Genomic DNA, 26,771 nt, shown 5'->3' with positions numbered 1-26,771 from the left:
TTTCAGAGGCTATGCCTTGTATTGAAGGAGTTGCTAACTGACAACGTCAGATACGCAAGATTAATTATAATTACGTTTACGCCTTTCAAAACTTTTTTACGTTATTTTTGTTGCATATAAGCTCCAAAAACGTAAAACTTTATTTGAAAACACCCCTACTTAGGTGGCGTCGTCACCATAGTTCCGACGACGACCGCTTTTCATGTGACCGCCGATAATCCAGCAGGCAAAACAAATCTAGGAGGCTAATACATAACACACCGGGTTAGCAGAGGCGGGTACGGCACCTACGTCTAAGTGCTGCGTCGTCTGCTCAGCTGCACACGCGGCCAACGTTACTAGATCTAGTAACGTTGCGCGCGGCCGCACCAAGCCGGCACCGTCAGTGTAGGAGGTGCACAAAAATTGTGAACCAGTGCTACACCTCTTCTGCACCTTGTGAAGCGAGCGGCAGGGTTCCGAGGTCGTCAATGCTGCACCGCTGAAATGAATGGCAAAGTGCAGCACCCCGTCATCCGGTTCACTTGGTGCAGGCCATAGAGTTTCCCATAATACTTACTAGAGGGAACTCTGGCGCTAGTGTCTATGGGAGCTGCAACGCATGGCGCTTCAGCGAGCATGGGAATGATGGGTAGTACACACATTTGTCTAATATTAGTACTTCTCGCCTGCTTTTGGCTCCGTGTGTGTTCGTGTGGCTTGGAGCTATTTTCTTACGAAACAAGTATTAGCAAATGTTCAGCGGTTGCGCTTCACCATTTTATTTTTTTAGACTTACTTTCTAAATCGGCGCATGAAGTTCAAAAGGGTTCAATCTTTCTTTCAAAACAAAATCGAAATACAGCAATAAAAGGAGCCGCAAGTACGATTCGCCGCCCGCAAGTACGAAGACTAGGCAAACGTGTGTACTACCCATCATTCCCATGGTCGCTGAACGATCGCAGCGCCAAAGTGCCCCCAAGTTAATTTTGAGAAACTCTATGATGCAGGCGAATCGAACTTGCCTTTTAGAATCCCTTGCCTGCCGGATTATCGGCGGTCACTTGAAAAGCGGCCGTCATCGGAACTATGATGGTGATGCCATCTGACTAGGGGGTGTTTTCAAATAAGTTTTTTACGTTTCTGGAACTTATATGCAACAAAAATAACGTAAAAAAGTCAAAATGACCTAAACTTATTTATAATTAACCCTACGTAAGGTGACGCCCTCATTCAACGAACAACTCTTTCAATACAAGATATAGCCTTTACAATTAGTAACAAATGCCAAAATTGCCGATCTTAAAGGCTGAGTACAAAGACTGTTATTCCTACGTAGGCAGCGCCGTCATAGATGACCGGCGTTGCGTGCTCATCTGGCAGGCAAAGGAAATCTAGGAGGCTATGATCGAACGAACGGCGATGGGGTTGGGGGAGAGACTGCGAGATTAGTCGAAGCCGTGCGGTTGTTGCTGTCTGTTTGAGGTTCAGTTTTTTTTATTCTCCGTTTTAGTATCGCGCGCAGCTTTTGGTTGATCGCGCCAAGCGAGCAGAGACGGCTGTCACTGATTACAGGTTTTCTTTGTTTAAATAGGTGTGTTTCATATTTAAAGCAGTGTACGGTTCTTTGTGATGCAGTACGTGAAGTTGGCGGCTTCTGCTTCGTGGTAACGTTCGGAAACACAGTGCTGAACAAGTGGTTCCGCGGCTTCGCGCTATGGCCAACAATAGCGGTGATAACTTTCAGCTGAATGACAATAATGGTACGTATGGTGGGTCCAACCTTCTTTTTCCGTGTGTTAAAAACGTGACAGTTTTGCTAACTTTTGGATCCTGCGTGCGTGTATGCGTCTTGCGTGTGATTTCAGTGTAGCTGAAGCTAGCTCTATCTGCTTCGTGACATTTCATGTGGAGCCTGTACAGGTACTTGTGCTGCAGTAGCGCAGCTTTTGTAAGCGTTGCTCAATCGCAAAATGACGCAACAACGGATTTCCTGAGGGTACTGGTATCGGCATTGTAGCATCATTGTAGCCGAGATTGGATTGATAGCATGTTGATTGGTTCCGGTGGGGCAAGCGAATTGAAAGGTTTTGTTGCAGATGAGAAAACGCCAGTACCAGAAACTTCCTATCTTTGTCAAGTGGTAAAAAAAAAAACAACCGTTGCAGTGCGTCATTTCTTGTTCTGTATGCTTGACTTCGCTTCTTAATGAACTGCTGAAATAAATCGCACCATTTACAGGTCTAATAACTGTGAATGGTGCTTTAATAATACAGCAAGTGCAAACAGCGCATTTTGGCTGGGTGCGATGTATTACAGATTGCTCTCTTGAAAACTAAAAAAACAAAAGGGTGGCAAAGTGTTGCTTGTCACATACATGGCATGCAGTGTGTGGTAGTGGGAATTAGTTGGCATTGTTTACAAGGGACATGTGAAATAATTTGTTAGTTGGCGACTACAGTGCTCTATGATCACTGCTATTCAGCAGCCTGCAGGTAGTAAAATCTTTTCCTGCTTGTGTCAGTTACCTGTCTTGCAGGCAACTACTTCGATCACGCGGTCTTATCACAGTCGCATGGGGGTTTGAGTCGCCTAGTTGCATACAGCTCAAGTGGCGTTTTTTATCAAGGCACAGGACTTTTTCATATTTGCCGAGAACCTCTTGAAGCAATTGTGATATGTGCTCTCTTTTGGCACTTCTACTGCATAATGAACTTGGTGTGATTGTGTGGGTGTGAGTGTGCGCAGCAAGTTTTGTTGATCGGCTGAGCAATTGAGAAAAACTGTGTTGTTTTGCGCTAGTGCAGTTGTAAGACATACTTCAGGGTCCTTGTAGATGTTCAGTATGCTATAAAAAAGTGCATATTTACAAAACTTCATTCTGATGTTGCAGGTCTTATTGGCTATGAAATAGAAGGGCTTTACAAATACAGTTCAAACTCTATTTAATAAACTGATGACCATGTTTGAATTGTTTTTTTTTAATTGGTACGTCCTCAAAATCGAGAAAGGGATTTTTTAGTCCTTCAAAATCTTATATTGTAACATAGTGACACCCAAAAGCTACCGTGATGTTGTATTGATGCTTGCACATGCCTGCGTCTGCGAAAGTGAGGCAGTGCAGACATGGGAGGCTTTTGTGTACGGTAAATATAGACCATGTAGACTGTCATGTGAAGCCGTTACAGGCTCACGGTGTGCAAAGGGGGGAGAAAAGAAAAAACGCAGTAGTCTCGTAAGCAGGTGCAGCAAGAAAGTTGCACCAGGAGATGATGAGCGTAATCTGTTGCATAAACAATGAAATGACAACAACAGCCACGACGGTGTTTTTGGAAGACTGTGTGCAGGATAAATAAACCATTGCCGCTGTTCATGACATGTGGTATGTGAGAGTTACCAGCTGTTGGGTACATTGTTTCGTACATGGGTGCTCCGTGCATCCTTGTGTAAACATTATTAGGTTTGTTTTACATGTTAGCATTAGAATGCACACTAGAAGAGAAGCTCGTCTGTGGGAAAATCAGAAAGAAATTGCTGCTTTATGGGTTCGTTCACTTTAGTAAAACCTGTTAAATTGGGTTTGGGGCCATGTTAATTCTGGCTATAGAAAACATAGAAGCCTGTGGATGCCTGTGGGGAAATCGAAGTTTGTTTGGTAGATATAGAACTTTGTTGAATAATTGGGTTTTGTTAGATAGTTTTAACTGCATATGTGTATAACGGCCTGGTCTGCTTCTTGTTCTTTCTATGTTTTCAGCCAACAGCACCAGTGAGACGGATGCAAAAAGCCTTTTTGGGGGGTAAGTGACTTTTCTTAAGCTTCATTGTATTTCAGAAAATTGTGTGTAATTTTCTTGTGTAAATAATACTGAACTGTGGAGGCTAATGGAATTAAAGTTTTAATAGTAATAGAACTGCCTATTTTATGGCACGGTGGACATTTAAATATGTGTGTGGGGCTGTCCCTGTATCCTGAATCTGGTAATTTTCTATTTTGCTTTATTTTTTACTCATTGAGGTGTTCAAGCATGTGTGTGCAGGCATTGTGCTGGAGTATGCAATCTATGCAGAAAAGCAATCGGGCTGCAAGGTGGCGTCTTGTTGCCTGTTTGTCTAAAACCACTGCATTCATTGTAGAAAACTTGCACAAACAACAGGATTATCACAGCAGGAAACAAAGATGACCATGCATAATCCTTGTTATTGTGCAGTACTGTTAATTATTATTTTGAACACATACCAATTGACTGAAGTGTTTCTTTAATTTTCATCTGACTCTGTAGGCTTTTCATACTGTTTGAGGTTGTAAAAGGTAATTGCCATCAACCGAAGCCTACTGAAAGATACAGATTACACCCTTAACTTTTCTGATTATCCCTGCCCTGCACCACTGGGGTCCTCCTTGCACCCTTCAGTTTCCTGGCCTCATCTGTTGGTCTGATTCTGTATTGCTGCTCGCAGTGGTGTTTCCCTTTTTCTTCATTATGCATGCAATGTCGTTATACCCCACCTGATATTTTACTGGCGGCCCTCGAAGCGGCCGCCAGGTACTCTCTGTCGGTCCCTATGTGGGAGACGCCTGCTAAGCGCGTTCTGCCAGACTGAAATAAAGTTTTTTCATTCCATTCCATATTTTTCTTGAACATTATGTTCTACTTGGCACTTTTTGAGGTCTGAAAAATGTGCATGCTTTCCTGATCTTTCTGTGTGAAACAGCTAGAGTATGTGAAACAAATTATTGGTGTGGGCTTGTTTACATCTATAGCCATCAATTTTTTAGCACAGAATGTACAACAAAGGTGTATAGGCACTTGGAGATTTGAGCCTCTATGTCTTTGTTGTAGATTCTGTGTTAAAAGAACCCTTAAGTGAAACAGTGACTTGATTTAGATTGATAAACTCTACTCTGAAAACTCTAATGCCGTAAGCTTCACCAGCATAGATTCATTATTAGAGAAAATCGGGGCTGAAGTTTCATTTTCACATTTCAAGCCGAAATCTCTGCACATGAATTCATGGATTTCACAATGTATTTTTCGTATTTTCGCAACGTTAGCTTGAAATTTTCTAAAACCTCGTGTGTTAGTTCTCTCCCCCCCACCCCTAGATGACAATGTACTTCATTTTTACTGATTAGGAGCTATGTAGAACCTAGTAGACCCTGTCAAAATTTATGACGTGACAGTGTTTGGTGCGGGAATCTCAAGGTGGCATCTCCAACCGCATTTCCTTTTCACGCATTTGCTCTCTTACCAAGTGTTGTCTTGTGGCAAGAGTGTTCTTTTTCCAATTGTGAAGTTGTGCTTTACTGATACTGCGAAAATCGTTTCTTTCTTTAGTGTACCTTTAAAATGCCTCTAAGTACTATGCATGATGTTCCGGGTCAAGTCAGTAGCTTTCACATTAGGTCCTCTACAACCATTTTGGGTTTAGTTTAAAGGGCTCGTGCCACCAAATTTCGAGGCTAAAACAAGCTTCTTGCGGGATTCTTCTGTATGCTAGGACACTATACACGAATGGTCAAACACAGGAAATGTTCAAAATATATTTAAGTTAACCGCTACAGTGTTCCTAAATGCTCGTTCTTCCGACTGAAGCCCATCGCAAGTGCTTCCGGAATCGTCGTAGCCCTGTAGGAAGGAAAGCGAAAGTTGCAGTGACGTCACATCAAATCTGTAGTGAGCGTAGGTGGGAGCAGGTTTTCCCTTCAGGGAGGACAAAGGTTCATCGCAGCACACCCTCCGAAATATGCAAATGCATGGAGCCGATTTTGCACCCCCCCCCCCTCTAGTCGCAGCGCCCCCTCCCGTTTATGTCAATGCGTGGGGCTGTGGTAACACCCCCTCTTACCACCCTACTGTGCGCACGCTTATTGTATTGTAATGAGGTAAGGGATCTCTAGAGACCTCTGCTATGTACATACCGTCAAAGCAACCCGGCTGCTGCATAGTTGTTTTACAGGTGCTTGTGTGGAATGTCTGTGGGAGAGCAGACGATAATCATTGTGATGTACGTCTCATTCTTGTGTGGTCCCGTGACCAAGCCACCTACACTGCCACGCCACAGTCCAATTCGATGCCCAGAAAACGAAACCGAAAATATTCACATAAGGAAAGCAATAATATTTTATTCAGCGTGAATAAATGTATCTTTGTGTGTGTATTATGCTTCCTGGAGCTATAAGAAATGCTTGCAGCAAAGAATGCGCAAGCCACAAATATGGTAGCACCACCCTTTAAGGTGGTGGTTCTACTGTCGCCATCTTGCGAGTAGTTTTTTCTGTAGCCGCCAGAAGACGCCACTAAAGCACATTTGGAAAAAATGGAGGAAAATGCGCTCCTATTGTCGAAGCATGCAACGGTGAAGAGGCTGTTTCTGCAGTGACTAATTAGTTCTTTTTTAGGGGCCCTGCTGCTTCCATGATCTCCTTTGAAACGTTTCATATCTGCGTGATGCTTCTTCCCCCCTTCCCCCTGCATAAAAAAAGGACGCTCGAGGAAGCTGTACGCCTTTACAACTTCCCAGAAAAGAGGAGGCTCTCTTTGTCCTGTAAACGTATAACTATTTACAATACAGTGGTTAGGCTCCGACTTTCACTGAGCCGCGCTGGCGGCGAGGATTTCTATAAGGAATGATTCGGTTCCCTTACTGACTCTTTCTCTCCCTCTCTAAGAAAAAAAGTATAAGACCATTCGTTTGTGCAGGAACTTCTCGAAAAAGATGGGCAGTGGCCCTGAATAGGGGAGACCCGCTAAAGTTTGCCTGCCGACGCCAGCGCTTGCCTTTCCCCTGCCAGAAAAAGCGCACAATAGTAGCGTGTAGCGACCCTTTCGCTCTCTCTGGCTTCCACGCATTTGCGAAGCGCGCGCTGCACGTGAAACGTCCCTCGTTCCGCGATGTTACCCCAACAGAAGGGGGGGAAATATTGCTGCGTCGTCAACTGTCACAATAACCATGCAAACACGAAGGGGTCGACTCCACCAGTGAAATTTTACTGATTCTCAAACCGATGGTACGAAAAAAAGCAGACGACAGGAATGGATCAAAGCAATGCGCCGAGAAAAGTAGATTGCTTTTTTGATAGTTTTTATACAAAGTAAAAATGATTCAAGCAACAGACAATGCAAAATGTTTAATCAATAGGTTTTCATACGTAGCTATCTCCGTAAAGTTCTTGTATGAAATGTTTCTGTGCACACAGATGGACACAATTGCTAGTTTTTTTTAATGGGCATTCTGCCATTGTACATGTTTTCATAGAGTTTGATTTCATATGCAGTATTTGTTTTATTTTGTGAATGTAAGGCGTTACTAACAGGATCACAGAACACCCTTAAACGTATACTCATTTTCAGACTTCTTGTACATTTCATACTTGAAGATGATAAAAAAAGTTATTATCTGGCGCACTACAGATATGCTCAATGTTGATCACCGTACAATATCTGAATAAAAAAAACTCCAACGTATAAACGTTGTTGTCAACGGCACGATCTAATCTCTGCCACAATCTTATTTTGCTTAGGTGGAAGTGTCATTCTGTGAGGGCTGTCAGATCAGCACAAAATTTCGTGGAGCAGGCTGTGCCGCAAGGTATTGCTCAAGATGACCCAGCCATGCAAGATGAAGAGAACTCTGTTTTCCTCTATGTCTATGACATGCTTTCAAGTTATTTAGAATTGCTAGAGTTGCCAGCGATGCAACTACATTTGCCGCTGGAGATGCGAAGCTCCCGCTTGAGTGGGCACGACCACAACAGCTACGAAAAAAGAAAAAAAAATGCATTAGTCGTTGTTGCACGTTCATTGGCAGATACAGTGAACTAGTTGTTCCTGAGTGAGCAGGTGCAGCCCGTACAACACGGTGAATTTTCGATAGTGACCAAGATAAAATGCCTTTAATAGCATGTGCTCTTACCCCGCAGATTAGACACACAAAAAAAGTTTCTCTGAAAGCTGAGCGCTCATCATGATGGCACGCAGGCTGTTAACAGCGTGAACTCGAAGTACCCGCGATGAGAACGGTGATAATGTAAGGAAGAACACGCGAGAAGAGATGTCAATTTTTGTTGTGGGTCAGAAAGAAGCTCCAAATAGACCCTTTATTTTTGAAGTGCTGTGTATATTCCACACGATAACTTGGATGGGTGTTAGTAAATTAAGGTATTCCAACTAATAGCATTAACAGCGCAAGAACCGCTTAACTTAAAGCACGAGAAGCGGCCTTACCCATGCATCCAGTAACAAACATAGTGCATAGTACACACAGCAAACCAAATAAAACTGGTATATAATTGTGGACGTACAGAAAGCTGTATTCACCTCTAATTCCAGGACGTAAACAGCGTCGTCTTTCACTTGCGAAACGCACTTCGCTTTGACGAGGACGGCGTCGTCTGCTACAATTTGCTTCACATCGGCTACATGGCTGAGCAGACGCTGCCCTTTTACCAAATTACTCCCACGAAAAAAATTCTCAATTGCGGCGATCCTATTAAACACAGGCAGAAGGGTATACATCATAACGGCATGCGACGCGAAACTCTCAAAAACACGTGCGGAATGCGTGCAGCGTGCGAGCAAAGCAATGCGTTTTCAAGGCAGGTTGAAGGGGACAGTGGAAGGGTCAACACTCGAGTAACCAGTTTTCATTCCACATTGACCGACAGTGCCAGGTTTTGCAGCGCTTCCCTCGGCGTGGGTCTCCCCTATACTGGCAGTGTTGAGTCATGGAGAAGAGCCCCCATCTTGTGCATGTGCGTATTACTTGGAGATTTCTCCGTAGTCACCAGCTTTGGTTCGGCTGTACATACAGTGAGGGTGTCAGGATACTTATGGTGCAACATTCAGAAGCTGCCCGGAAAGCTCCTTTCCACTACTTCCTGGCTATCGTTACTCAAAGCCCCTTCTCACTGCCTTGCAGTAATCCGAAAAATGCTGATTTTATGTTCTGAACGACCGAAGGGATTCGCCCGTTTTGCGAGGTAAAACATTACAAGCCTCATGCATCTCTAAGCAGATGTATGGTCTGCCACTCTATTTTTCTTTAAAACGTTCAAGAATACGAGTGCGGATTTGGGTAACATTGGTCATGTTGCGGTGCAAGTGGGGCGAGCAGGCAAAGGGAAAGATGAGGTCAAGCAACGCGTCATTCATATTTGGAAGGTGCACTTACACATATATGCTCGAATGAACTGCTCAACTTTAGAGAAACATATTAAAGTCAATTCTTACAGTGGTAAAACGAGTTCCCCTTGCACTGGAGCTAAGTCGTAAAACAGATGTGAATTGTGCCTTTTTGGGATTATTGAATAATAAAATGTGTAAAGGTTCTTTCTAGGAGAAACCCAACTTATCTGTACAGGCAAAAATTCGATAATCTTTAGCTTGCCTGAAAATCGCTTGGCAGAAGTTCGTCCCACATAAAACATGAATCGGTGCTTCATTTAACCACCGCATAAGCAACTAAATTGTCTTATTCACAAGCGAACACATGAAGGAAGCAATGTAACTCAAAGAACAGTGATTACGTGTGACTATACTTTGTAGGTAAATGATTGTCTCTCAGTTTAATAATGAATATACATATGTGCACAAATACTATAACTTCTTTACTATGAGTTTATTTTAACTCTTCATATCTCTCAATTGATCGTGTACTCTCCCCAAGTATACCCTGCTCGTATAACTATCATGCAAACAGCAGCTCTTTCCTAGTGTGCTTCGGAAAAGACATTTTTGGAAATGAAATTAGAGTGCTGAAAATATTAAGAGCTTTGAACAACAAATCTAATGATATCATATTCACTTAGATTTATAATAGAAAAAGTAGGTATTACGGATTTGCTCTTAGCAGTACTCGATTCAGTATGAAAAGTTAATATTTGCACGCTCTTACAAAATAAACAGCACATTACACATGGTTGGGAAAGCTTAGAAGCCTCATCAAGAGCGAAAAGTGTCCAGCACGGTCTACACGAGTGCTAGAAAATTTATTAGTTTGCGTCACAAGTAACCAAAATTTTTGAAATCATGACATCATCACGCGACATTGCCACTTGGTCTGTAGTGGACAGACCTCGAGAAACTGACAAACCGTGTGAGGCGCAGAAGGCTTTCGGGGGGGGGGGGGGGGGGATACAGTCGACTGAGAAGAAAAAGAAGGCTGTTAACTCTCTTAGACAAATGCATAAGGGACCTTGCGAGTTTTATTGGGATAGAAATTTCACACACCCCCTGTGCATTTGCCGGGCTTACGCGAATGCAGCGGCGCACCTGACAAAATCTGATCAGTTTAGGCACATAGTACTGCAGATCTTTTAATTGCTGTTTGAGATTCACGGCACAATGGTGCGATAAACGAAGTGACCGCACGAAATGGACGCTTTATGAGTGCTCACCGATTTGAGCACTCATAGCACCAGCATATGGGTTGACCCTTGCGAAAACTTGCACACAGCCTTTTTTTTTTTTTTTTTTTCAAAATTCCAAGTCCTTATTTCATTTTCCAAGTTTAACATCTTCACCCTCTTTGGGCTGTCATCATTTCCAGTGTCTGGACAGCACACTAGCTGATTGAGACCCTTGGCTTAGCTAGTGGAAGCTGCAAATCGGGTCTGGGTATCGCATTTGTCATTTTAGAGAATAAATGGGGGGGGGGGGGGAATAGGTGGCTCACACATTTTTGGCTTCCCCCAGTGAGCAGTTGTTGAAAAGGTTCATCAGATGGACATGCTTGAGCGCGTCTTCGTTTTTTGCGAACGTATTATTTTCTAGGTGTGTATGGCGGTCAATGCCACCAATGCTGAGAGCGTGAATGAGCTATGTCGAGTGCTTTGGTCAGTGAAGGTTGGGTGCCTAGAAAATAAGATATAACATCATCTACATGAGCAACCAAATTGTTTGCTAAACTTCAGTTCTGCTAGAGGTAAATGGGCCACGTCTTGTCCTGTCTATTTCACGCACTCCAAGCTTTATTCCTGCTATCTCTCTGCTAGATCAGTCGCCGGCCACTACAATGATGGCAGTCGCATCAGTGATTTTCAAAAACACAATGATCAATTGCAACACATGTGTTACTGTTATACGAGTGTTATTGTTATGCTAGTAAATAAATCTTTTATCGAGAAAAGGACGTACTGAAAGTCATGTTCCCAAACTTTTTCGGGAAGCGTGACATTTGTTTTACTGTGCGCGGCTGGGAACGCTACAGCTCATGCAGTCATCTGCACTTTTCGTTGCAGTCGGGGAAATATGGCTCGCTAACTCAGGGTTTACAAGATAAGCATAAGCGAGCAAGACTGTTTCCTATAAAATTGCTCGCAAACTATCCACAAACTTGTCAATAAGCCTTTTTCTAGTCTGAACAGTGCCTCCATGGAGATCTCCGGAATCGAAATCGAGATTCCGTGGCCTCTGAAGTTATCTGTCGCGCACTGGTAAAAAAATCTCGTGGGCTTCGGGATGATTTGCAAACAGTGCCAGGTGTCTTTTAGTTCGCACCTGTGGCCACCCTGTGCAACGTTTAGAGAAGCTGTTTAGCCTTCTGACCCTGCAAAAAACATGGTTCGCATCAAGAAGTCACCACCCCTTTGGTTGCACAGACTGGTTGCTCAAAAAATGTCCATTGTTATACTATCGTTAAACCGGTGTCAAGTGAAATAATCGAACGCAAACTGCCAAACACTCATCACATCCCTGCAAATAGAAAGCAGACTACCAGATAACGTCCTATGAGTCTGAAGGCAAGATCAAATTCTTTGTGTACTTCAAAAACGCTTGTACGGCCCCACGGCTTCAAAGGCGAGCAACCACACTGGTCCTGAAATCCTGGGCAGAAAAGCCTAACCTCCTCGTCAGGAATGTGACACGTTTTCTTTCCTTCTTTATCTTCGGGTCACTGCCTCTCTTTCTTTTCTTTTTTTAGCAGCCCCCCATGGGTTACATTGTGCATTGAAGACGTAGCGACTAGATTTAGCCACTGGGCTAAGCACTGATGTCTGGAGAAATAACCCATACGTGTTTTGACGGCAGTCATGTTTAGCAGAGTCACTTTTGACAAACCTCAGAACTGACTTAAGACAACTGCATGGTTTTTTTCACAGATGGTGCAACCACTCAAAAATATTCTTGAGATTTATTATTTTTTAAAAATCTGTTGTTTCAAGCACGGCTTTGCAAGGTTAGCACTAGTAATTAGAAGTGATGACATGGTCCTGCTAATGTGCCATACTTGCAGTGAATTAGCTTATAAAGGAAAAATAAAAGTAAATTTGTACGAACCTGGCAAGCAGAAAAATGAGGTAAGTTCACTGCTGTTTTACAATTTTTCTGATTACCTTAAGACAATTTTCTCTTTATAGAAACCCAGAGAAAGGCTTGCTGTTTGAATATTAAAAATTTCAGAGGTTCAGCTTGGATAGTTTTGTCACTTCGTCTGTAATGCCTGAACATCTGGAGCCGTAAATTACTGAATTCAAGTAGTAATAGTTTATGAACTATTCATCAAAATGCATAACAACTTCTTGCAGATATACCTTGTATCCAAAAAACCCATTCAATATCACTGTTATACACAAAACACAAAAAAAGTTATTCACTCATAACCTTGCATTGTTTTGCACAATTTTATTGGAGCCTGCAGCACTTATTGTTTTACTGGCTATATTTTTCATAGAAACCTTATTTAATGTTTCATTAAAAGGCACAGCGAAATTCATTGGGTTATGTTGAACAGTTTTGCTGCACCGCTATTACAATGATGGCTTGTACAGCAAAAACAGTGGTTTTTGCTTGCGTTGTTTTCATTGCTATGCAATACTGCTCCAGACTAGGAGACAATACTAGTTGTCATTAGAAAGTGGAGAATGTTAGCTTTTTAATGCAATACAATTCACAATCAATACGGTGAGCGCAGTAAGCGTAGTGCATTAGCAAACAATGACTGAAATGCGGGATATGCCGCCGTAGTGAGACTGTCCCCCTTAATGGCAGACTTCGGCAATTTGTTCAGGTATATATAGATCTCAATATTTACTAGGTATGGCTTGTTTCACAGTTTTGCTAATTCTGCAAAATTATAGGGTTGAGAAGGGTGGAGATCGCTTCTATATAAATTTTATTGGTTGCCTCGAGCCACCCACTTGGCTTCCCACAATTACTGGCCACACTGTGTTTGACGTCAGCCTGGGCACAGCTATGGACGTGGTGAAAGTGCGAATACAGGTGTTTGGGGTTGCAGTGCACTTACCGCTGCATTGAGAAGGCAAGAATCGTGATTGTTTGGTCACCACCCACCTTGATGTTGTCCTTGACATTAAAAATATATAAAGCCTGTCCATTCAGAATTACCGCGCTGAGGAAAATTTACACAAGAAATAAAACAATACATTTTTATTTTATGGTATTGCCTGATGTATCTCTCTGCTGTTAGATGGCACTTTCTGTCTAGGCTGCTCAAGTTTGTGGCTATGATAGCCAGGTAAACACTAACACCAAGAAGCTTGAGGACAAACTAAAACCCTCTTCTGTTGTCATAGGAGGAAATCGTAAGTTTGTGTGCCGCTTGTGCAGTTTGTGTGCGTTTGACGCTGTGGCAGTAGAATCGATTAAAATAAATGCATGCTAAGTACGAGCAACCTTTCACCCAGTGCTCACCTTACCATATAAACAAACAGACTTGGTGTACATTATCAAAAATAATCCCTATGGTGGTTCTTTTCAACTGGAAATAATGCAAAAATGGTGCGGGGGGCTCATGTTGCTGCTGAACTGAACATTATTTGCTCTTCAGGGCTTACGCGGCTTTTATTCTCAACTTCTGTGCTTCCCAGGTCAACATGCCTTCACGAATTCTACTTTGTGCCTTTTAATGTGCAAAATGACAGAACTGCTCGGTTGGGTTTAGTTTTTTTTTATTTTTTTTTACTTATTTAATGTTATTTTATATTTTGTTGAGCACTTCTGCTATCATACATAACTGAAGTGTCGCATGAACATGAAATCTCCATTATCTAGACATGGCGAAAAAAAATCGCCAGAGTTGGCCTTTAATGAGGGCATGCACCTGTGCATGTCATTGTGGCCATGCCAGCTTGCCAGTGTGCATCACCAAGTTTCACAGGTTGTTCCTTTCAAGTAAATTTAAATCAACATTATGGCCCCAAACATTGAGCAGTTGTTGAAGACTTAACTTTGACTTGGTCATAAAGACAGATGAATATGCTTGAAAACAAGTGGTTGTGTCATGCGCTGCAAATGCTTACTACACCTGCTTAGTGTGTTTTCATGTGGCCGATTCTCCTTTTTTGACCTTTCACTGTGTCCCAGTTGTAGTTTGCACTGTTGAAGCGTTCTCCACATGGTTCTGTTTTTTTGTGCCACTCCTTGTTGCATGTGTCACTGGTGGTGGTCTGTGTGTGCACTGCTTCTGTGTTGTGACTACCCCTGTGCCGTCCTTCCCTCGGTCGTTGTCATGGCGGTGTTGGCAGTCTGTCTTCGGGCTGCTGTCTACCCAGAATATTTGCCGGGAGGCCAGCCCCCAACTACCCGGTGTTGCCCACAGCGCTAGAGGACGAGGAGTACAGAATGACGCACCCCAAGCGAGGCAAGTGTGTCATCTTCAACAACAGGGTGAGTGGGCATTTGGTGAGCCTAAGTATGAAAAAGTGCGCTTATGTTTTTAGTTAGGGACACTCTAATCCTTGGCCAAGTGTTATGTCAGTACAGAGAAAACAAAAGTTAACTAATATTGAAACTCATTAATATTAAAAAAAAACTGTGGAACATCATCATTACATAAAAAGTCTAGTTGATGCTGCACACCTGCTGATGAAAGTCCACTGAAACCAAATAATACAAGGATATTTTTGGCAGATCTTTTTGCATTTCGATCTTGTGCAGAAAAATAAAAGAATACCAAGGTGTATCACTGTTAGCTGCATATGGCAGAATAAAGTAGTCATTGTTTGGTTGTTTCATGAATATGCTTTACCTGTAAGTTGCAGGTTGCAGGTATTTATCCTAGTCAACTCTAACTTGGTTTAGAAGAGGTATTGGTAAGAGCATTTCTGTCTAGTATGTTTTATGTGCTTCTGAAGCATGCAGATCACAAGCCTACATCAGTGCCATTTTGCCTGTTCTATAGCTTCCACAAAGTAACTTTTTGTGAAAGGGAAATTATTTTGTATATCTCTGCTCATTTTAAATAGCAAACTTCCCATGAATAAAGAAGTTGCATCCTCTTTGCAGAGGAAAAAGAAACTGTTTGCAGACATTGCTCTTTAAAGTTGTCACGTGCATTTGTGCTCTGCCCTTCTCCACAGTTCTTCGCACCCCATACGAAGCTGAGTGAACGAAGGGGCACTGACTTGGATGCTGATAATCTTTACTATCGCTTCTGTGGGCTGGGCTTTGAGTCAGTCATCCACCATAACTTTTCACGCAAGGAGATGCTTGAAGAATTGGAAAGATGTAAGTTTCTTCACTAACCTGGATTTTTTTTCAGTGAGCTACTGTATACCATGGGCATCGGCAGAGGGGGGGTACAATAGGGGCTTATGCCCCCCTCAAGCCACATCAGCGCTCCCCCTATTCTCTCAGCTGCTATGCAACACAGGTTTGCGCCCCCAAAGGGAAATCCTGCCTATGCCCACAGTGGCTGCTAGGCTGTCCAAATGAAGGAAAGCATTTTTTATTTCTGTTTCAATGATTTTGGATCCCTGGACAATTTGCATGACACCTTTTGTCTCTTGGTAGAGGTTATGTCAGTCGAAAAGTGTACATAACTGTACTCTTTGATAGTGATTTGTTCAAATGACAAAGGTGAAATATTTTTTGCAGGTGTATTTCATTTTGTCAATTGACAACTTACTCAAGAAAGGGAATCAGTTGAGGGGACTGTTTTTTGTTAGATGCAGCCATGTGAAGCCAACTGTTGTGGAGTTAAGGTCGGCTTGGAAAATGTTAGTATTTGTAGTTATTGATTGAAGGATGCAAATTCTAAGACAAAGGAAAACTATTTAAAGCAGACGAAGAAACAACTTTCCTTCTCTGAGATATGCATCATGGTTGCATTGTGATTAGGCAGCTTGAGGTGTGCTCATGTGTTGCCTTTTAGTGAGGACTTTTTCAAAGAAGTGGATTGGTGAAGCTGACTCTTGGTTTCTCTAAAAAAATGTAAGATTGTGTAGCTTTCCTGCCAAGTGAGTGAATATAGAGATTATTATAAGCTGTGAGCTGAAAGAAACTTGCTGTGCAAACTTGGCAGGCATCCTGTGTCCTTGTCCCGTAGCACTGCGAAGTTATTCCTTGTTTTACAAACTTGTCCAAGCTTCCGTGCTTCTGTGGCAGATTTTTCTCAGTTTAGTGATCTTTATGTACATGAGATTAGTAGTTATCGGCAGTTGTAACAATAATGTAGGACAGAGAATTATGTAGTACTTGTTCTAGAATTCAAGTGGAGCATGATGGAAACGATAAGGCAGCATCTTGCAATGCGATCAGCAGTAACTGCTGGCACTAAGAACACAGGTGTAGCACTGCTGCATTGTGGCATGACTGTAATAAGAGCTTGGACAGAGCAAAGTGCCTTATTAGGGACATCATAGATGAACAGCAAAAACTTAATAATTCAAACTCAATTATTTCAGAGTCCTGCCCAACTTGAAGAATTTCGCCCCGCCAGGGTGGTCTAGTGGTTAAGGTACTCGGCTGCTGACCCGCAGGTCGTGGGATCAAATCCCGGCTGTGGCGGCTGCATTTCCGATGGAGGCGGAGATGTTGTAGGCCCGTGTACTCAGATTTGGGTGCACGTTAAAGGACCCCAGGTGGTCAAAATTTCTGGAGCCCTCAACTACGGCGTCTCTCATAATCATAAGGTGGTTTTGGGACATTAAACCCCACAAATCAATCAATCAACCTAAAGAATTTCTGCATATTTTCAAATTACAACTTGACTGGATAATTCAAAGTAGTGGCCTGTGCTAGCCTGGTTAAATAGAACTTTTTGGATGCTGTACGGCAATTCCTTATACTGGTTTAGACCAAGGAACACAATGGGCTTATGGAGTCGCTAGCCTATGCCTCATAGGTGTGTTGATGACTGATGGGTAAAGCACTCAAGCACTGTTGCTGGCAGCACACACACACGTATACGCAACTGCCACACAGTGCTTACGTGCAGGTAGCATGTCGTATCTTTCTCGCAGCATCAGCACAGAAAGATTTTGCCATTTGCCCATTGTTTTAGGAAAAGGAGGACAGTCTGATGGAAGTCGTGCTGTATGCTGACTGCTGATCTGTATTATTGCTAACAAAAGAAAACGAGGTTCGATTCCCGGCTGCGGCGGCTGCATTTCCGATGGAGGCGGAAATGTTGTAGGCCCGTGTACTCAGATTTGGGTGCACGTTGAAGAACCCCAGGTGGTCAAAATTTCCGGAGCCCTCCACTACGGCGTCTCTCATAATCAATTGGTGGTTTTGGGACGTTAAACCCCACAAATCAATCAACAAAAGAAAACGAGCTGTTGAAATTTCAATTTGTTTCCTTCATTAGCAGCTTGAGTAACTTGTGCGCTGAAACTGCTGACAAAGTGCTTGCCTGCCACACCTGCTCCCTAAGCTTGAAAACTCTGAGGATATCATTTCTGCTAGTGAGCATACATAGTGAATCTCATCGAATCTGCCTTCATTACTTTTGCTCCTTTTTCCTACGAGAATGACCGAAGAATAGCAGTATCACGATAACATAACTTTAAACCAACTAAACAGCATCAAGGTGCACTGACACAGTGAGAAAAGTGTTACTCGGCTAATGTGCAACTGCTGTGTTTTGCAGGGCTGGCCGTGTTCTTTTTAGACACACATATCTGCTGTCTCTGTGGTGCTTAATCGCTTATTTAAAAAATAATTTTTTTTTACTGGCAGCAACAATGTCGGAGTGGTTAACTCACTGGTCTGAATACTGCAATGATTATGAGATATCAACAGTGGAAGGCTCGGAAAATTTAGCCATCTGGTGGGCTTCAATGGACAAAGAAATCTAACTACACAGGCCTCTAGCATTTTGCCTCCCTTAAAATGCAGCCATCGTGGCTGAGATTCGATTCCACAATTTTCGGGTCAGCTGTCAAGCACAATAACCACTGATTACTGGGGTCGTTCAGAAGTTTGCAGTGAAATCAGGATAAGATAATGCTGTAAAACATGATCTGTGGAGCTGCAAGTTGCTGGACTAGGCAAAGCACTATCTTTAATTACTTTTAGTAATTCAAAGTTCTCTAGATATTTCTGCACCAAACTTGTTACCTGTACCATCCTGCCCTGTAGCACTTGAATTTAGCCGCAACGTGCAACAGCCATCAAGCCCTGTGTCTGAAGACTCGGTTGAAACATTGTGTTTTCCCATTTATCGAAACGGTTATAGTTTTAGTTTCGTCAAGTTTGTGATCTGTGATCGATCGAGCAGCAGCTGTGAACTTTGATCTGAGGGCACGGTTGTGAATGCTTGGCTGTGCACTACTTTGGCAGGCATCAGTACGAATGGCTCATAAATCCTTCTACATGCTGGATTTTCTCAATGCGAGGAATGTGTGGAAAGAATATCTCCCCATGGCGCGGCTGCATTCGTTACACCAGATTATTGTAGTGTTACGCGATATTGGATCCAAAAGAATTGGCTGCCAGCCTTACGTTGTATAACATTACAATTTCTTGCTGTCTCAGTCATTGCTTTTTCATTGTGGTAATATTGTGATTTTTTTTTAAGCTATACGGCAGCATTCATAAAAAAAAAAAGGATGACCGTGATTTGGCTCAAAAGAAAGGGGGTGCTGTCCAGTTCTCGTAATATCCTAGCAAATACAGGTGTACGAGACTGCTTATTGAGTGCACACACGCATTCCTCGTTGATATTGCAGCTGTTCTCCATTATACGATGCTTATTGACTTGGCGGTTGATGGTCACATTTCAGGTTAATAAAAATAGATGGCTGTTTATAGCTAAAAAAGTTAGTTTCATCGCAAGAGTGAAGCAGTGAACACAATTGGAAGAAGACCCTCTCCCAAGCAAAGTAGAGCAAACAAAAATATCAAGCTTCAAGTTTAGAGAGGGAAACTGGCAACCTGTCCGATAATGCGTGAATTATGGGCGACCAGGAGTTCCAACGTTCAGACAAAGCGTGCCGTCTCTAATGGTTGATGCGCGGTGTTTTGAGTGCTACGCTTTTGAAAAGCCTCTGGCTGCCCCAATCGCCTCTGGGTGCGGTGCCTTCTTCAAACCAAATTCTTCAGAATTGCAGTTTTTTTTTCCTTCAACGCCGCAGGCGGTCTTCCGCGAAGAGAGCGATAACGAACCAAGGCAGCCATGGAGAGAGACAGATTGTTAGGCCTGGCCCAGCTCAGGGGCTACAGCAGTGGTGCATGAATGGAACCACTAAAAGGCACTCCGCTGTTCCCATAAAACTGAAGGGCGGGCACGGTGCTTCACCGCTGCAGTTACCGTAGACAAGAGAAGTTGTCACCTGATCCTGGTGTTTACGTGGTGGGCCTGTGAGGACTGAGGACAAAATCCTTCCAGGAACTCCGCTTTTAAATGCACGTTCTTTACCCCGGGGCTTCCTTTTGCCGAAGCGTGGGTTGAAGAAATGGACGTCAACATCTTGGGAGGCCCGGCGCTGAGTTCTCGTTTGCGGGGACGTCACAAAAAAAGACCAGGGGCTCCCAATTGGAATTAGCTGTTGTGTGTACCAACATGTTTGAGTTACCGGGACATTTCTCCCTATAGGACCCAGGGCTGTGCCAGGACAGGGTGCGTACAGGTCCTTGAAAACGATGAAAATCTTTGAATTTGAAAAATACATTTTCAAGGCCCCTGAAAGTACTGGAATTTTTCCCATCCTTGAATTTACTAAGCACTCCCAATCGACATTGCGGCCTTCTTTATGTGGTAGATGGGCATACCTGCCAAGTCTCGCTGACTTCGACCAGTTCTTACGTTTGTACGGTTATCAGGCGAATCTCCCGGAAATTGAAATTTCTGTGCGTGATCTGGCCACATTAACAAAAATGCAGCCAGATTCAATCCAAGCTTTTTGTGAACCCATCACATTTTATTGTGAACCAATTCAGGAGGCATTCATATAAATGTACTGTTGAATCTCAATGATGCAAAACCGGCAGATGTACGATTTCATTAAATTCCCCAGCCAAGTTTCACTGTGTCCATTGGGCTGAAATTCAGATGTTTCGAGCATTTTTCCTCATCGTGGCAATTCATATGAACTTTAGATCCGAAACTGTGGAACGGAGGTCGAGAGTAGCGCACTCGAAGCTTTGGAAGGACACACGCGGCCAGCGCAGACACTGTCAGGACTGCGGTTATCGTTTGCCAGAACCGCTGTGGACGAAACCGTGGTCGCTCTTGACACGGTCATGTGTGGTGAAGACGTCACAGAACTCCGAAAGTGCACGCGCCTTTAACGCTCCAGCAGTTAAAGCGACGTTGCATTCCACAGACGCTGTGAACAGAATCATGGCACATGCAATCATAGCAAAAAGTGATATGGTTTTGAAGGTATGTGCTCAACCAGTGCACATGGATTGAAAATGGAATTAGCGGTTTCCGCAATCGCGGCATGTGAAACCGTGGTTGCGGACGCAGCTAACGCTGTGGTAGAGGAGATAAAGATGTGAAAAGCACTAAAAGCTTTTTGACGATTCTTTCCAAAGAATAAGTAACGTTTTTCCTGTCAATTTGGGTACTTTGGCTATACTAAGACGTAAAGTTTTCAGTGGACCTTAAGCGAAGCTTCAACCCGTGCTTTCTGGGCAACCGGCTGTGTCGTCCCCTCCATTCGCGTCTGTCCAAGGAAGACATGCGCGAGTTCTTTTGACAGAAGTAGATTTTCTAGTTGTTTTGATGTGGAAAATTTTGAGAGCTACGAGTAGTATCTTCGCTCCCTTTCACACATTTTACTGCAGTTGGGAAACCCTACCCTCAGGTGTTCAGCCACTCCAAGTCGGTATGAGACAGCGCAAGGCCAATGTTTACTGACTCCCCTAGCTCGCTACCATTTTTTTTGCCATGTTTTTCTTTTGGTTCAAAAAAAAAAAAACAGAAAGGGGAAAAATAAATCACTGCAACACCCCCTCTACACATTGTGGAAATCTCGTGGAGATTCAAAATCCTTGAAGTTGGCAGGTATGGATCGGCATTGACCTGACCAACTCTATATTTCCAAAACAGTAATTTGGCATCAGTTGGTATGCTTTCGTTTTCAAAAACTACACAGGGAATAAAGTTTAATGTGTTAAACCACGAACAAACGTAGTGGGGACTCTTAATGCTCTTCGGTGCTGGCTTCTTTTCTATTGTGTGAGTGGTGAAGCTAAAGTGAGCTAAAGTGCAGACTAGACATGCTTGTTATAGTTGCAGTATGCATGCACTATATAAGTGCAATAAAAATGAGTCAATTTTGAAAAATTTCGAGTAAGAAATTCTCAACATTGTGGGCTGCTTTTAGTCCTAGAAAAACCTGTGAAAGGTCCTGGAAAGTCCTTGAATATTCTTAAGTTTTCTCTTCAGAAATCTGTACAAACCCTACAGGACCTGGGAATCAGTTCAAATGAACTAAGCTCGAATGAACAGAGTTCGAATTAACAAGCTTTTACTGAAATCGGATAGCCTTGCGGCTTTGGCACTGGCCTGATAGATTTATTGTATAATTGCAATAAAGATTTCGGGCAACTTCATAACTCTGTTTTGTCAAACTGCATGATTGCAATGCTAATTTTTATTTTGGCCATCCAATGGGACAAAAAGAGTAATTTTGTTTACTATGCCAATGTTGTTTACAGGCCGATGGCATTAAGGTGGGGTTGCAATTACTGCCACAATGCTGCTACTTGTGGTTGCTTGTAACAAAAACTTTCAAAGCCTAGTCAAGTCAGTTAAGTACGTAGCTGTATTAAAACACAGAACAAACCAAGCTGCTAAGTTCCTGTGACCACATCTTCAAATGGCACCAACTCCATCATTGATGCCTGTGCCTATAATAGTTCTGATTAAGTGCAGGAAGTGCTGAATAGCAACTGCTGCAAAATAACCTGCATCATTCAGCTGTTGCGGTGCTTTCAAATTCTGTTGTTATACTAAGGAATGGAGATTTAGAAAAATGTTGGATTTTGGTTAATCCACCTGTAGGTCAAGGTGGGAACTTTTCAGTTCAAGCATCATGTATGGTTCAGTGTTGCGTGAAGTAATGCAAAAATGATGCAGTATCCTTGGAAGGATGGCTTGAGAATGCTGCGCCAGATTACATGGAAAGTGAATTTGTCAGAAGATATATACTGACGTTTTCTGGACACTTGTGAAATTATACTTCTTTTATAATTATTAATAGAGCTTTTTGGCAGTCCCCACCAAGTTCTATTCACAGGTCTTGGGCTTATTTCATATCTTTAGTTGTATGCCTTGTTTTAGAAAGCAATTATTTAAAATAATGCATTTATTTGAGTGATGTCTCCTAACACCCTCTATAACGGCGAGGGCTTTGGATAAAGCTTATTGTTGATTCTGCTTTTCAGACAGAGGAACCGGCTGTAAATATACTTAATATGCCTCTGTTGCAGTGGGCCAACAGAACTACCAAGACGATGACTGCTTTGTTTGCTGCATTCTGACACACGGTGACCGTGATGTTCTTTACGCAACTGATGGAAAGTTCCCGGTGGACAGTGTGATGGACCCTTTCCGTGGCGACGTTTGCCCCACTTTGCTTGGTAAACCCAAGCTGTTCTTCATTCAGGTTAGCAGTATTTGGTTTTTGTATATAAATTCATTTGTTAAGCTTGGTTCAATTATTTAATTATTATGATCCTATTTGTAAGGCATCTGTAAGAAACATACTGTACTTGTGTGAAAAAAAAAAATGTATGTTTTGAATTTGCTTATTTTTTAAAAGGATTGAAGCAGTGCTCTAATAGCATGAATTGACAATGCCAAACGTAGAAATGAAAATTGATACGTTTGGCTGTGACGTAACATTATGTTTTGGTAACTTTGCTCTGGTCAGGTGGGTATGTGCCATATGAATTAGGTAAGCACCACTGCTGAGTACAGCAGGTGCGAAGGTTAGACAGAAACCTCGCTCGAGGAAGTGGAGCACTTGAAACAAATCAAAAAGAGAGCAAGAAAAAGATGGAAAAGAAGGGTAGGAGAGCAAAAGAAAAAAAAGCGATGGATTGAAAGAAAAAAGGAGCTTGCACTAAGATGTGCTGAGCATAAAAATCAGGTGGACAATTCTGAAGTCTAAGAAAACAGCCAATAACCAGCAGCCTAGTAACGATTGGTTGTAACCCAGCAGTGACTTGGAAATAACACGGAAAAGATTGTAGCTAAGAGCCTAGCAGTTACCTAGAAGGAACTTAGCATCACCTAGCTAAGTCCTAACAAGAGTGTAGAAGCAAACTGGAAACAACTCCGCAACAGCTCTCTATAGCCTAACAATAACCTAGAGCCAACCTACAAATAACCCAGCTTTACCTTGCTAATGCCTAGCAGCAGGTTAGGCTTCAGAATCGTCTAGCTTTTTGGTTTCAAGTCTTGCGCAACTTAGTGCAAGCTTTGCCCACACCTTTTTTTCCCTGCAAGAATTTCTCTTTCATTCTATATACGATTAAATCTTGTTGAAACGAACTCAAATGAACCTCTGACATTTGTTCATCTTATCAGAAGTGCCATCATCTCGTATATCTCATTGACAGTGTAAACAAAATGCGAAGCGAGCTCAGCCTTAACTTAGTAAATGGAAGGTTTTCTAGTGCAAACAGTCCTAGCGAAGACAAGACTGTACATGCTTGAGAACTCATGTAACATAAGAGTGTTCGCACTTACACGCCAACGATGACAGTGTTGAGTCTGACAGTGAAGGCTTAATCCTCGTACCTCGTTATCTGTGTTGTCCATTCCCTAGTCTTGTGAAGTTGAATGGCGACTGAGGCTGTGGTCTCGGTGCACCGATGCGCACGACGTTGAGTTGTGAAGGCCCCGTGTCGGTACCGGTTGTCGCGTCCATAACTCCGCATTAGTCGTCCACTTCTGACGCCTTGTTCAGGGATGCTGAGTAAGGACATGAGCACGGCTCGTAGCAACAAAAAGACCCATTATTCGGATCTGCCCTTCTGCTATAGACCTTTTTAACAGAGCAGAGGATCCTCTCTTGTCTGGGCTGTTGCACAGGAGCACAAAAACCATTGTCACAGCCTTGGCACTGCATTTTTGGGGGGTCACGCATGGGAACAACAGCCCAGATAGGACTCTAGCGGCACCCAGGGAGCCTTCAGTAAAAATGTTTATAGACCAGAGCACACCTCTCTTGCACCCAGGCACCTAGGCTGCCGGTGTATACTCGCACCTAGATGGCCATATTATTTTGAACTGCCTAGGCATGTATCTCTGGTGCCAAGTTAACATGGCAAGCAGCGTCTCTGGGACATTTAAGTACTAGAAAGCCCCTATTCACGTTGAGAATGCCTACAGGAAGTTGTTTGGCGCTACTGCGCCACCTTTTGATGCAAAAACAATCAGCGCAAGATCAGCAAAGTGTATGAGTAAGTATATTTATTGCGTTTATTCAAGCACGGCTCCAGCTGTTCAGCTTCACAGCAGCGATTCATGTACAGTATGCGTGTAATATACGGTACCAAATTATTGCTGTGCTCTTTCGCAGACCGCATGCCAATAACAGGATATATTACGACTCGTGTGAAGGCACGCACCACACACATTTAGCACAATTGTAACGGCAAACTATTGCGTTGCAAAAAAACATCAATGACGTGGAAAACGTGGCTTTCGACTCAATTGAACTGCGACGAGCCTTGACTGTCGCTAGGCAAATCTGGGGTTTGAGTTGGCATCACGGTAGCACTGTAAAATCTTGTTCAGGCTAGCTTTTCACTCCGCGTGTGTGTTTTAGTGCCAGGCATGACTTGCAAATGGTAAACAGATGCGGTGCATGAGCGCAAGCCAGAGTGGGATTCTAGCACTACGTTGACGCTGATTACAGCAAAAATTCTGCCTTGACGCAGCCAAGGCATGTCGCAGTTCGACTGAGTTGAACGCAATGTTTTCCGTTATTCGCATTTTTTTCTATCGCGATAATACGTACCTGGTGAAGTTTCTTCCGAAGTCTGTAGTGCACATGCTGTGGACATTTCGAACATTCGTGGAAGGTCTTCTCGATGCTTCAAACGTAAACAGCATAAAATTCCAAGAGAGGAAAAGCGTGAATCATGCTCACAGCCAAACTTGGGTTGTGAAGTTTTGAGTTTGATTTGCAGAGTATCTGCTCGCATGGCAGTGCAGAGTATTGCTTCACCACGCTTGCAACAGATGGTGTGACGCACATGCTCAGTATGGCAGTACGCACTGAGCTCGCTGTGTTCTGGTGTATACATCTCATGTAAGCTGGTGCTTGCATGCCAACAGTGGCATCCACCACCAGCTAAACATAGCACTCAGCGTTCTCATGCTGTTCTGCATAAGCGAGAATTCGTCTAAACCAAATTCGTCTAAACACGTTCACTACAGCATGCTTTTTGCTGCTCTAGTTTCAAGTACGAAGCGATCCTCCAGTGTGGGCCATTGAGTATATTTCACAGGTGCGTTGTCATCTACCGGTGGGACATGTGGCTATGCTTCTATCTTTAGCTCCTACAAGATGGCACTGCCACTTTTGCAGCAGGCGTTCAGCGCATTTAATTGAAACATGCAAAGCTATTTTTTGCTTTCTTAGCTTGAATCTATGTTTGAATACGAAGTGCTTGTCACACGAAAACATATAAGGTTAGCTTCTGTGATATAAATATTTATTAGGTGGATAATAGTTAAGATTTAGTATTAGTATTAAGCAACAAAATGGAGCTGCCAAATTTGCAATTGGTGTTTGGCTCCTTTGAGAGATACAAACTGTTTTCTGCCTTTTCCACCTAAACCTTTTTTAAATAAAAAGTGCTTGCCCTGAAAACACATCTGAAGTCAATTTCTGTGATAAGTTGGTTTCTTTCCTTGGGGCTGCACTTTTTTTTTTTTTGCCCATAAATGGCACGAGCCTCTGTTAGACGCACTGAAACATTTTGGAGCAGTAGGGAAAACACCTAAACTAAAGTGCAACGGCATGTACCGTATTTACACGATTGTAAGACGACTCGAATGTAAGACGACCCCCCCAAAGTCGCATCTCAAAAAAAAAAAAAAAAAAAAAAAAAGAATGCGCGCATTTTACACAAGGGAAATTTATTCACGTGGTTGCGGAGGATTATTCATCGTCGCTGGAGTCGTCCTCGCTGGTGCTGCTGCCGTCATTGCTGCTGTAGTCCCACAGCATGTCGTCGTCAAGTGTGAGTCCACACTTCGCAAACGGCCGCACCACGGCATCGCGTGGGACGGCCGCCCATGCGGAGAGGACCGATTCCGAACTTCCGTCCTGCTGCACAGTTGTTGGTTTCCTCCGCATGAAGAATAGCAGCCCGCTTAAACGCTGCCGTAAATGAGCGTCGAGTTTTCTTCGAGCCTACAGCACTCATGTCAGACAGAAGTGACTCGAGAGAGCCGGTCGTGGACACAAGTGACAGGAGCATGCGGCGACGCGCCCGCTTAGAAAATTGTATCACAAAGAGGAGCTCTTCCGTCAACTACCAATACCCCCCTACGGCGGCTCTTCCATCGATTACCAGTGCTCCCTCAAGAGCCGTGCGCTCGTCATAAAGGCACTCGTAATGCGCGCAGTAGAT

The 26,771-nt window shown here is 43.1% G+C and overlaps 1 protein-coding gene across 3 annotated transcripts in view; it reads left to right on the top strand.

The window, feature by feature from the left end:
• The first annotated feature begins 1,395 nt into the window (after positions 1 to 1,395).
• Positions 1,396 to 26,771, top strand: part of LOC119161026 (caspase-1) — a 74,824-nt gene continuing 49,448 nt past the window's right edge. Inside the window, exons 1-6 of one of the 3 annotated variants that reach the window (XM_037413347.2) lie at positions 1,396 to 1,554; positions 1,618 to 1,742; positions 3,737 to 3,779; positions 14,495 to 14,609; positions 15,302 to 15,449; positions 22,608 to 22,783. In XM_037413347.2, the coding sequence (XP_037269244.1) occupies positions 1,697 to 1,742; positions 3,737 to 3,779; positions 14,495 to 14,609; positions 15,302 to 15,449; positions 22,608 to 22,783 (528 nt within the window). In that variant the 5' untranslated portion in view covers positions 1,396 to 1,554; positions 1,618 to 1,696. Of the gene's footprint in view, positions 1,555 to 1,595; positions 1,743 to 3,736; positions 3,780 to 14,467; positions 14,610 to 15,301; positions 15,450 to 22,607; positions 22,784 to 26,771 lie in introns of all 3 variants that reach the window. The other 2 variants (XM_037413345.2, XM_075880086.1) reach the window with 2 other exon arrangements.

The sequence above is a fragment of the Rhipicephalus microplus genome, chromosome X (assembly GCF_043290135.1).
Source record: "Rhipicephalus microplus isolate Deutch F79 chromosome X, USDA_Rmic, whole genome shotgun sequence".
Classification (NCBI taxonomy): domain Eukaryota; kingdom Metazoa; phylum Arthropoda; class Arachnida; order Ixodida; family Ixodidae; genus Rhipicephalus; species Rhipicephalus microplus.
This window is presented reverse-complemented; position numbering and strand designations above follow the sequence as displayed.